This window comes from Lagopus muta, chromosome 3 (genome assembly GCF_023343835.1).
Source record: "Lagopus muta isolate bLagMut1 chromosome 3, bLagMut1 primary, whole genome shotgun sequence".
Lineage (NCBI taxonomy): Eukaryota > Metazoa > Chordata > Aves > Galliformes > Phasianidae > Lagopus > Lagopus muta.
In genome coordinates, this window is record NC_064435.1 from 68124111 (window position 1) to 68136878 (window position 12768).

The following is a 12768-nucleotide window of genomic DNA, read 5'->3' on the forward strand; positions in this document are numbered from 1 at the left end:
CTGCACACAATCCACTTCACAATTTTTTTTTTTTTTTTAAGTTAAAACTAACTTAAAATTGCATTTATTTTATTTCCCCATCTCAGATGAAGCTTCATGTTACTTAAACTTTTTCTTTTTACATTTGGAAAATTTTGCCAACCAGCCAAGTAACTGTGTGTTAAGCCATTTTCACATGTTTTTTTCCTTTCTTAAGTATTGGTGTGGCTTCACCTTGAGTACTGTGTGCACCTCTGGGCTCCACAGTGTAAAAAGAATGTTAAGGTCCTTGGAAGCATGCAGAGCAGTGCAACACTCGTGAAAAGGCTGAAAGCCACATCCCATGAGGAGTGCATGAGGACATTGGGTTTGTCTGGAGAAAAGAAGGCTGAGAGACAACCTCACTGGTTTTTACAACTTCATGAGTAGGAGAAGTGGAAAAGGAAGTGTTGGTCTGCCCTCACTGGTCACCAATGGAAGGAGGCACAAAACAGCACAAAGTTGTGCCAGAGGGGTTCCAACTGAACATGAGGAAAAACATCTTTACTGAGAAGGTGGTCAAACACAAACAAGCTTCCCAAGGGTTGATGTGCCACGCCTGTTAGCACTCAAGGAATTTAAACAATGCTTTCAGTAGCATGCTTTCCTCCCAACCAAACTGATCTATTCTATGCACTGTTCAAATAAATGTAATTTCAGTAAAACATTTTAAAATATTCACCTCTCAGATTCAGAGGTGTACAATGTGATGAGTGCACTCAAACATAAAAGTACAATTTCATTTATGAAAAACTTTACTTTTCATAGCATAAGCAAAAAAATCTTACTGAAACTGGATCAGCTTCTTAACAGTTTTTATTATAAAGCATTTAATTTTTCATAGAATTTGAGGTTATGTTCTAGTTCAAGCACACAAAAGAACAGGTGTTAACATGTCCATATACATATTTCAGAAGCCTTAAATAATTTGGATACATTGTTTTTCAAAGTACAAATTGTTTTATTGCTTTGAGTAAAGAAAAGTATCTAGCATATAATGTATTTGTTGCATTCAGAAATCAGGATAAATATTTATTTTTAACTTAAAAGGCTGAATGTATAAATGTGTAACTTAGCCCATGCCACTTTTAGCCTACTGATGCATCTCCTTCAATATTAGTCTTCAATAGGAAATGCCAACAAGTCTGGTATAGAAGAGAACTTCAGTTTTTATATAAATAAAAAAAATCCAGGTATATGTACTGGCAGCTTTTCTTTAAAGTTTGCTGTAATTGAACACAATGATGTTAATCAGTGTTATAATTCAGCTGAACTACAATCAGAAATGAGTTCAACTATAAATGTAAGCTAGTAAGATAGAAGTAATCAAGCAAAGATGTAAATAGTGGACTTTATCATAAGCTATATAATACCTTACTTTCCCCAATAGCCTTTCTAATTACTGTTTACACTCCTGAAACTGTGGCTTCAATTCATCACTTGTAGGTGCTGATTCAGACTGTGATGGCTCTGAATCTGCAATAAAAACAGATTAAAGTACTTTTGATAACTTCAACCTTAAGAATAAAAAGGTCAGCTAACATTCACTTTCACACATCAAAATACACATAGATTTCTGTACTTTAACCCAAGAATATAGACAAGCTACATGCAAAGTCTGCAGTATGATGCAGAACTATAACACAACACAAGTTACAGATTTCTGTATACAGTGTTTTATCTCTCCTGTCTGATGCGTCTTGGATGTATACTATGAAACAGACAACAGAAAAAACTTCACCTTAAATGTGAACTGCAACATGCTCATGCTATTGATTACTTTGAATAAGCAGATAAAAGTACTCAGGTGTGAAGAAATTAAAAGCACTTCCTTCAGTGCACACCTGAAGGCATGAAGAGAATAACATCAAAACCGAAAAGCAGCTTCTCAGGTTAAATACCCAATGTCAGGTCCAGACTGAGATCTGACTTCATCCCCTAGTTTTGTAGCAGCTTTTCTTCTAAACAGTAGCACAAAGAAATATAGAATCATAGAATTATCTAGCTTGGAAAAGACCTCTGAGATCATGAAGTCCAACGATTGTGTAACACTACCAAGTGCAGCACTAAACCAAGCCCCTAAGCACCACAACTACACTTTTCTTAAGTACTTCCAGAGACAGTGACTCCACCACCCATTTGGGCAGCCAGTCTCTAACCATCCTCCCCATGAAAAAAAATTAGTGCTCCTCTGGCACAAACTTTAGGCTGTTTCCTTGAGTCCTAGCACTCACCTGAGAAAAGAGACCAACACACACCTCACTACAGCTTTCTTTCAGGTAGTTGCAGAGAGTAAGAGTCCCCCTCAGCCTCTTCTCCATACTAAGCAACCTCTGTTCCTTCTGTTTCTTGTCTTGTTTTCCAGCCCCTTCACCAGCTGCATTGCTCTTCTCTGAGCACATTCCAGAAACTCAGTGTATTCTTGCAGTGAAAAGCCCCAAACTGAACACAGTATTTGAGGTGCAATATATATATGTAATTTTATATATATTTACATATTAAGCAAAATTACTGCAAATGTATTATTTTTAATATGAATGGAATACAAAAGTTTATTCAGAGAGCTCCAAGTGTCAAAGAAACTAAACTCCCTGATCATTAAAGCCTTCCACACACTGACATATCAAGTTTAAGAAATTCATGAATCCATAGTTCATACACAAACATAAGCAACAGGTTTTCAAGGAGGACTATTTTACCCTTTAGCCTTTATTTCCATCTGTTTTGGAAGAGAAGTACTTCATAGCTACTTCTATTGTGCATGATAATAAATAAGCACCAGATGATTTTTTAATCCAATAAAACCATTGGAATGCCAAGTTATTTAATCATGTGGATACAGTTGTTTTTATGAATTATAAAAAGTGATCTATTTCATAAACAGATGTATTGATGACAAACTGTAACAAGGTTTTCAGAAAAAAAGTAGGGCCAAGCACTACTCACAACAAATAGCAACTGTTTTACTGTCTGCTTAACGTTAAGCAGGAAGATAGATGTCTCTCCAGGATTTTACAAAAATATGCCAAATGGAAGCCCTCGGATTGGAACAGAACATGCTTTTACAACAGCAGAGTAAAAAAATACATTAAAGCACCCACCTTTCCTGATAACAAACAGGAGGGCATGTTTCCTAAGCTGGCCATAGGGTACTATCGTAAGTCAAGCTGGGTGACTCACTAAGTCTTACCTTATTCAAAGGGAGAGACTGCAATTATTCTGGCTACCTATGGATGTTGCCTTCAAATCCCAACTCGTTTTAGAAGAGCAAGCTTTCAGTAATTTTACCTTGGGACTTCTTGCTATCTTCTGATGTATTTTGAATCTTTTTTCCACATCCACTATATTGCAGAAGCCAGTCTGTTCCATAACCATTGCTGATTAATTTGCTGAAGTTTATTGCTTCACCTTTTCTCTGAGCAGGCCTGTAAGTCAAAATGTGTTAAAAGAAAATAGCAGTATAAGTAAACCAAAACAGGAAGGAAATTTATTTTGCACAGAATAGCCCTACATAACTGATAGGTAACTAACGGTAAATATCAGTAGGTTACTCCAAAAGTAATGCTCCAACATATTTCCTTGGAAACTACAGAAGATACACAGAGCACAATAACACTTTGATAGAGCAAATTCTCAGCTATAAGAATTTCTGCTGTGTCTGACCTTCTCTTAGGGTTTAGCTGACATGATTTCAAAAAAATGGTAGTCCTACCTGCATCCCTGTAGTCAATGTTCATGGAATTAATATACATTATAGTTTGCATCTGTTCACTGGTATAAAAAACTAAAGAACAGATCACTTTGAATGCAATAAAAGAGCACTACATGAAGATATTTTACTACACTACTTTATCTAAAGCGAAGACATTTTCAATAGCTTTACCATACAAGTTAAACTCCTGTTGCTTTAGGTGTTTATCAAACTAGTTCAGTCCTAGTCAGCAAGTTTAGTAGCAGTATGGGTTCACAAAGGCCATGCACAAACCCCCCCACTCTCTGCAAGTTCAGAGTAATGTTAATGCACAAATGGTTTCAGGATTAGGAGATGAATGAATTTCATAAGCACACTACTTACATTGGTGGAAAGGAAAGCTTATTTTTCCCACTGAACTCCTTGTTCATACAAACATTTGCTGTTCTGCTTGGATATTTAGCATTTATAGCTGGGAGCTTTACCTGTGTTAGAGAAATCTTAATTTAACAAAAGGAGCCATTATAAAAGTAACCAAGAGATGTCACAAGAGTTATATTAAAGGCCATAGCAATCTTAAAACTGTACTAACAGCACACAAAGCTGTTTTTTTTCCTAACAGCATTTAAAACAGCTGCCAAAGGGTCAATGTACTTCCCACTCAAATAAAAGCATTTAATGCTATTTCCCCAACAATTCCTTAGGATTTTTCAATTAACAGCTGGTTAAGAAATTCAGAGATTCAAGAGAAAGAAAGAAAAAAAATCAGCATTTTTAAAGACTGTACAGCTTCCCTCATTGCATAAAGAGTGTAGGGGGAATCCTCAAGACTGTACAACTACAAAACAACTCAAATGCACACATGAGGAAAAAAATGCCATAACAGATATAAGCACGCTACAAATGTTTTAAGGACCATGTGTAGCTTTAGCTAGGAAAGGTCAAAAATTAGTGTTTGAGTACAACTGATCCAAAAACAAGCCATCATTAAAAAGAAGTTAAAAAAGCAGCTACAAATGTTTGGCGAGTGTGGATTTTATTCTTTTCTGGGAACAAGTGGAGCCTAGGACAGACAGTTCCACTTATTTTAAAGCAGAAGGTAAATATAAACCAACATGTTCAGCCAGTGATGAAGTTCCTACAGACTTTATTCAAGCCAGAGTTTTACTAGAAGAGAAATTCCAAAATCTGACAAAGAATTAGTGGATGAACTACTAGATTTCAGCCAAACTGACAACTACATTGAAACTTAAAGAGTTGAAGAACTGGCACACTTGCCAAAGGTGTAGTGACGGATGAAGACCAGGGTCTGTTGTCCAACATGGAGATTAAAAAACGAAAATAATCAGCTGCCTACAACTGCATTTAAAAGCCATATGTGCTTACCTGCTGTGGCACTGCATCTCTGCTTTACATTTCAAAAACACTGTCCTACTGCTCAAGAAAACCTACTGCTGTTTTCTATTCACCATTAAACTGCATTATTTCAGATCTGGAAGTATTAACTTTACAGGCTATATGTACACATTTACCAATTTCATGTTCCAGAAACACTAACTGTGATTTATTGGGAACAAACTGAAGTGATACTACTTGAAACTCATGATGCAATTACAGTCCTATCGGACTGTAAAAAGGTAAATGTTTTCACTGAGAAAAAACATAATGAAATACCCTCATCTCAATACTTTTTTGGCATGCTTGAGTGGTAGGTGAACAACAGCAACTACTTTCCAACACAGAAAGCTAATAGTACCTGAGTGAAATCCTTGCTCCTGTGATGAAGAACAAAATCCCACATTACATTTGATTAAATTTCTTTGAGACAAAATGCTGACCTGAGATATCTTTTAATACAGCACATATATACATATGTATTCCCACCCAAACATATTAATGTATAAAGGTGGAAATTTAGAAAGATAAAGAGCATCTTCACTCAAGACAGTGAATTCCAATAACAGTCAAATTCAAAAGTGTATTTATATTCTTTGTCAAGGCTAACATTATGTAAAGAAACATCATACTGCAGTTCTTCAGACCTGTCCTTTGTTAGGAGCAGCAGAGAAGTACAGAGGAAAAACAAGACCTAGACAGCACACACCAGAAATGTAAACACAAAATTTGTATTTAAAGGTTATGATTTAGTACAACAGAAATGCTTTATATTCCAAATACTAAATGTACAGCTGGATTACTTGATCACATTATCCTTTGCTTGGAAGAAAATAATGTCAACAGGAGTTGCACAAAGTGAGCCTAGATACAGTTAAAAGCCCCTTATTCTTCAACAAACCTTTGCAGCTGCATATCAACCATAAGATAGGTTTCAACTTTTTGCAGGGATAGGCTTCTTAAATGCTTGGCTAAGAAATGTTTATTACAGAAATTAGAGGCTCCTTCAGCTCAGCTCTAGTAAAAAGGTCATAAGCAAAAAAGCACAACAGAAAGCTCTATTAGTACTGTTTGTTTCTACTAATAGATAAGGCACATACACCTGTGTATGCCTACAGAACTCAAAGACAGCATCCAATAAAGATCCATAGGCTTGGCTCCATTTTACAGAAACAGCACATGAGGCAATTTGCCATGGACCAAACTAGACACAGAGATGACAACAGATGCTTAGGTGAATAATCAATAAATATTAAGATGCTATAATTATGTAATAAACAAGAAAGCTAGGCAAAGCAGATTACAATAACAAAAAGAGAATAGACAGAAAGCTTACCCATATCCTAGGCTCACTTACAAAACTCTACCAGAGAAGATCTCCAGAAGAGATCCTTCCCCACTGGTAGCCAGCTCTTAAATGGATCTAGGAGAGGAGGAGCCAGGCTCCACCCCTTCCAGCAGCATAGGTAAATTGCCTTCACCTGTGCTCCCATGGCTGACTCATGGCTCACCTCAGGTGATCAATCAGAGGTTCAGACTGTGACTCAGCAGTTCCCAAACACTTAGAGAAGAGAGTAGTTAAAAAGATGAAAACAGTATTGAAAGCATGAATCGCTCAATGACTTTCAGCCTACTTATATCAGAAGCACGGTTACTTGCTTGCATGACTTGGACAGCTACGGAAAAGGATCACTCCTTTCAACCCACAGAAAATGTATCCCTTAAGAAATACCAAAAATCCTTTATTGATTGCAAAATGCCTGAAAGTTATGACTTCAGACACAAGATACTGATCTTACTAGTGTTGTGTTACAATTGTTTGACACTAACTTTGATGCCCTCTCCAACTAATTTACCACCCATGCACAGCCCTCTCTGTTGGGTCACACATACATTAGTTCACATAGTACAAAAGCAAAATAATGCTTCTCCAATTTGGCAGAGATGCTAGCACTTCAGAAGAACATAACATAAATCTTTAAATCTCCAGAGCAAGAGCCTGTTTGGGAACAGTGTTTTGCAAACTGAGTAGAGCAAGTACCCTTGGAGGTTTAAATGCTTCTGCACTTGCCCCTACAGGCTCCCTCTGGGATTTTTCTCCATGATTGCATCCTAAGTCTCTCTTCTTAGACTTAGACTGGACTGAAAAATGTTGTATAGACACTCAATATCACTTAACTACTTGAGGTAGTTTCTTACTGCAATATCATCACTTAGTCAAACATGTACACTGAATACTGCCTAGAAATCTGTCTGTGATGTTTTTGGAAAAATCTAACCTTTCATTATAGAAAATATACAGTCAGAAAAGTAGAAATCAAGACTATTTGATAGGAGTAGTTCCACTGTCTCACTTGAAGATTTTTCAGGAAAGTGCTCTTAACACTGAGTCAGAGAAACCTTTCCTAAACAAAAGGAAATAGGAGATGTAAGTTTGAAGGAAGAATCATGTGATGTATAAAGGTATAGGATTGCACTTCTTAGGAGGGTACAGAAAAGGTCCTGTGAAACAGGACAACTATTTCAGAGACAGTGGTATGAAGGGAGAGCTAAAGCTAAGGCAAGTGCTGTAGAATCTCACGTCTTGAGAACTTCAAGGGTAAGGTTCAGGATTTTGTACTCTAGACAAAATTCAATTTCTGCTTCCGAAACAGTACTATAAAATATACATCATGGCCTATACAGATTTGAATCTGAGCTGAATATGTAACATCTATTCACTGCGTAAGAAAACGTATTGGAATTCTCATGCTCATGAATATGAATCAAACGGGGACTCAAAGTCTTTCTCAAACCCCACCACTAAGAGAAACAGACCTTCTACCAGTCCCCACATGGACATGAACTACACACTGTTACAAAATTTGACTCCTAGAGCACTGAAGATAATGGGTTCTTAAGGGAGCACTTAATCTTTTTCCTGTTTTGATCCTCTGTAAGGCTTCCATGGCAGTGTGAGTTCCTGTTTTCACTGCTCTGAGGCTGACTGAAAATAGGTTTTCCCAAAAGGCATCAGCAAATTAGTTTGTTCATACATCATTCTGAAGCTGCACTCATTACTCGCCTCAGCAAAGGTTAAAGACTTTTGTAAAATGTCCAGTGTCTGCACTTGTATTCAAGTAGAAAAGAGTTACTGGTGTTCACCTACATCAAAAGTATTTCCATATATTCCAAAGGGTTACAGTAACTGAAGCACCCACAATTACAGATCATTTTATAAAAACTTAAACATCTAAATGGCCAAGAGGGGGAGGGTGAAAGATGGAGGATGGGAGATAGGTTTCCAGCACAAAACCCCACAGAAAAGCTGCTCTAAGCATACTTTGCCCTACACTTATTTTGCATAGGATAAAACTTCTAGGCAGCTAGTGGGGACTCTTTCAGGATTCTCTCCTTAACTTGAACTTCTTAACTTGAGCTTTTTCAGATAAGTTTTCTGTTCCTTCTTCGTCCTTCTTTTTCCTTCTTCCTCCCAAGACCTCTGATCAAGAATTTCATTCAACTTCATCAAGTGCAGAGAAACAAAACACATGAAATTAGAAACTAAGTCCTGCCTTTCATTCACACTTAAATATACACACCATATAATGCAAGTGAAATTCACATTTCTGGTTCATATGTTACACCCGTAGCACTTCAACGTGGTTTTATTGTCATTCTCTAGCTGCAACATAAAAATTTCTTCTGGAATATGGAAACCATGGTGGACAGGAACTTCTTTTCACTAAGAACTAACAAGTTCAGTTAGAAGCATCTTCACAAGCTCTGCAAAAAGAGCAATTCACATCATACCTTTTTTTTCTCTGTGTTTTCTTTGTCCTCAGCATCTCGTTGCCAAACACTTTTCGTATCAAAATCAAAAGGCCCTCTTCTTGTCTCATAATTACTACTATGATGGTCATCATTAAACTCTTTGTGAACCATATAATCAGGCAGAGTGGAAATACTGTTCCTGCAGACAGATTTAACAACCGTTTGTAGCAGCAATTGAAATCTATCACTTTATGACAACATTATTCTGAAACACAGACAAGGAGAGAACATGAGAAGTTATTCAGGACCTTGGCAGACCTACCGTGGCTCATTGGTTGCTGGAGGACTGGAGTGGTGCAAGTACCAGTCAGGCGCAGCATATGCTACTGGCGTTGACTTCCTTGTAACAGGAGCGTAGTGCTTCAACAAGTCTTAAGATGAAAAGACAAAAGCCACTACTTCTCTGACTTTCATTCTGACTATAAACATATTGTCATCTCAAGTTGCTTTTTTACCACAAAGACACATTTTTTTATTCACTAAACATCTGTCTTCCTTGGTTAAATAGGCAAACACAACCTTGCAGCACTGTTTCAGTGGTACCCAGTTTATCTAATTCTAAATGTTCTGACACGTTTCTGCTGGTGTTTGTTAATTCATATTCCTGCATTTGTCACTCTTCTCTAAATGTTCATGCATGCCATTTGTCTAAGTATCTCAACTTCCCTTTTTTACTAAAGGAAAGAGTAAAATCATGGAGCATCCCATGGAACAAAATATACATAGATCTGTAACAAACTGGACATCATTAGAAAAAAAAAAAAGAAAAAAGAAAAAAGAAAAAAAAGCACTTCACAGATATCTACTGATGAGGCTTTTCTGGTTACAAGATCATTTTTACCAGACTATCACTTACATAACCCTAGCACAGACTGTAAAGACCTATCTCAAATGAAGATAAACAGTTGGCATCATCCAAGCAGATTGGAAATAACCCAAAAGTACAAATTTTGCCAACAGGTAGCTAAATGCAGCAGACGTCATGACAAGCTGACCTCTTAGGTGACATTTTCAATTAGAAGTTTTTTCCATAGTTTAATTCCAAAAACCCGGAGGACTCTTCCGATAGGACTATAAGCTTTTTCTACCACCATACTCAAGTAAAAACCTAAAAAAATACTGCTAAAACAAGTAAACAAAAGATAACACACCAGGTCGGCCTCCTTGCTTTGCTAGCCTTATGTAAGCTGAATCAGTATCTTTGATCCACCTCCTACGGCACCCAAGCATCCCTCCATTGTGAGCTTTTGCAAGATCACCAAGACCTGGAATCTGGGATGTAGGAGGATGTGGGATTTCTGAGTTCGTCAATTTCTCTGGCTGCTCCACAGGCATCTGGTAATATCATTCTGAAGCAACAGAAAGGAAAATATTGATGGTGAAATTCAACTGTTAGTGACCCTTTGTCAAGAAACTAACAAATCTAGCCAACTTGAAATTAAGTGAAATGCTGCACTTCTTCACAAAGATAGAAGACAAGGATTCTATATTCCAGGGGACAAAGCATGGGACATTTCAGGAGTTCCACATTCAAAAAGAGAAGGCCTTGATGTAATATATGAAACATCATTCAAGCTGTCCCATTAAAACGGGGGACTGCACATCTTCATGCAGCAGACCAGGTCTAGAGCACCAAGAGCAAGAGTCATAGTCAACAACTGAAAGCAGTTAAGTCTTCTGTTACCCTTCCTTCTCAGCCATCAACAATAGCAAAGAAAGCTTTCTGACTTGTCCATTTTTAGGTCTCTGTTTGTAAAATAACCCCACCCGATCCTCCATTCCACCCTCCTTTAAAAAATAAAATAAAAATCAAGCCATCTCCAAATATATTCTTTTCTCTGCTTCCTGTGCACAAAAATAAGCAATTACACAAAAACAGAAAAGAAACTGCACAACTCCTTGAGGGGAAAACAATGGCAGACAGGGAAGAAAAAGACACTCTAAGGAATTGTGCTAAGAAACACAGGAGACTTACTGAGATGACTCCAAATAGAGTTATGTAAGTGTACCACACTGTCTTAAGGCAGGTATCTTCCTCAGGTGCTAGTACATAATCATCATGCTGACATGTGCCTAGGAAAAAGATTGCCTGTAAGAAATTATTTTCCTTGCATTAGGGGCGAAGAATCATTACAGTGTTTTATTTCACTACAGTAATTGGTCTTGATATTGGTTGGTTTGTTCAGCAATAGTACATTAGTTTAAGAACCAATATATTTGTTTAGCAAAAGGAATCTGTCAGTTATAGTTCTAAAACTTTCCATTTCAATTTTAGTGGGTGCATAGTCTTGTTTTCCTCAGTAATTTTGCACTGTGGACATAACAGAATACTTTTAACCTTCACCTCAATGATTTTGCCTCACAAGAAGCCATAATAGAATACTTTCATCTTTTGCACGCAGTAGCTGCAAGAACGTCTTCCTTGGATTCCACATTTGTTGTTTTAAAAGTGGTTATGGCCTAATAAGCAATGGAAAATTTTCCAAGCTGGGGAGAAGTGATTCAAAGTTAGCCATAGCCCTCAGTGATGGTGCTGATGATGGAAAATGGGGAAGAAGTAGATAGGCACTCGACCAGCCCAGGTTCTATTGAGCATGCCCAAAGGGACATTAGCATAGATATTAATGAGTCCTTGGACAAAAGGATGAATATGTAGACCTATGTACTGCGTGCATATGTCTTAACTGTTTAAATATAGAACCTGAGCTCTGAAAGAGCACGCTTGCTGCTCAAGTCGCCCAGTACCATGAGGAAAAAAGGAACACCACTTTCTAGCACCACATTGGAGTCAGAGAGTTTTCTCCCCAGATTTCGGATGACAGTCTGTCAGAATCTTCTCTACCTAATTCTGTCAGAGCCCTCATTCTTTTTTAATTTGCTGTATTACTGCTCACCTGACTCTCCTTCTTCTAAGTGCTTGAATTGAAGGGCATACTGCAAAGCAATAAACTTCCGAGGAGAAATGCCAACAACAGATTCAAAAACTTCTGTAACACGGATAAACCATCCCAATTGAACAGGCTAAATTCTGGGACTCACCTCCGGTTTATAGTGCTGAGAGCCTCAGGGCGGTAGAAACGCTCGGGCCGGGATCTCAGCTGTCAGCTCGCTGCAACCGCTGTCGCCGCCGCTTCCCGTCCCCTTAGCAACGCGGCTGCTCCAAAGCCAACGGCGCACCGCCCAGCAGAGGCGGGCACCAACGGTCCAATCCCGCCCCGCAGCCCGAGGCTGCTATATAATCTGATGGAGAGCGGCTCCGCTGAAAGCGGCTTGGCATCTCGTTGGACAGCACGTTGAGCATCAGTCAGCAGTGCAACCAGGCAGCCAGGAATGCTAGCCGTAGCCTAGGGTGCGTCAGGCCCAGCAGTGCCAGCAGGGCGGAGGAAGCACCCTGTAGATGGGGAGGCATGTTGTGAGCGTACAACAGTGGAAAAGCTGTGCGACAGTTTGGTGGAATCCTTATGGGAACCACATGCCAGGTGGAAGTAGCCCACAGTGTGACAGCCAGCATCAAGACATTCCCCTTCGTCTTCTTTATCTGTGTGTGAGACTTCCCTGGTTTTCCTTGCGTTCCACAGCAATCTTTGGGACAAAAGGAGTGTTGGGAGAAAGTAAAATACCCCTGATACCCACTAAAGGGCTGGCAGTGGCAGACCAACAATGGACCATTATGGTGGTAGAAAGCTAGATGACATCAGAGATAGCCAAACAAGGCCATGTCTGTTGGGAAATCGCTGGGAGTGGACAGGATAACAAATTTGGGAACATAATGAATATCTAATACATTTGAAAACATAACCTGTTCGTGAACAATCAGCCAGTGACCGTTCTTGGAGAGTTATCCCAATGCC

The 12768-nt window shown here is 38.5% G+C and overlaps 1 protein-coding gene across 1 annotated transcript; it reads right to left on the reverse strand.

Annotated features, from left to right (window-relative positions):
• Positions 1–816: 816 nt before the first annotated feature.
• Positions 817–12070, reverse strand: C3H7orf57 (chromosome 3 C7orf57 homolog). Its single transcript, XM_048939318.1, has 8 exons — positions 11957–12070; positions 10893–10990; positions 10069–10266; positions 9180–9288; positions 8897–9056; positions 4094–4194; positions 3307–3443; positions 817–1494 (listed from the first exon to the last, which is right to left on the reverse strand). Exons 3-8 carry the CDS (start codon positions 10250–10252, stop codon positions 1418–1420), a joined length of 768 nt encoding a protein of 255 aa, XP_048795275.1. The 5' UTR covers positions 10253–10266; positions 10893–10990; positions 11957–12070; the 3' UTR covers positions 817–1417.
• Positions 12071–12768: the final 698 nt, after the last annotated feature.

Bases quoted from the DNA above. Each gene is read 5' to 3' on its own strand.
- C3H7orf57 (XM_048939318.1), bottom strand. From the start codon at position 10,252: ATGCCTGTGGAGCAGCCAGAGAAATTGACGAACTCAGAAATCCCACAT. The intron at 9,057-9,179 runs GTAGGTCTGCCA...ATCTGTCTGCAG, and splicing joins CCAGCAACCAATGAGCCACG to GAACAGTATTTCCACTCTGC. The intron at 4,195-8,896 runs GTATGATGTGAA...TCTCTAACACAG, and splicing joins AAAACACAGAGAAAAAAAAG to GTAAAGCTCCCAGCTATAAA.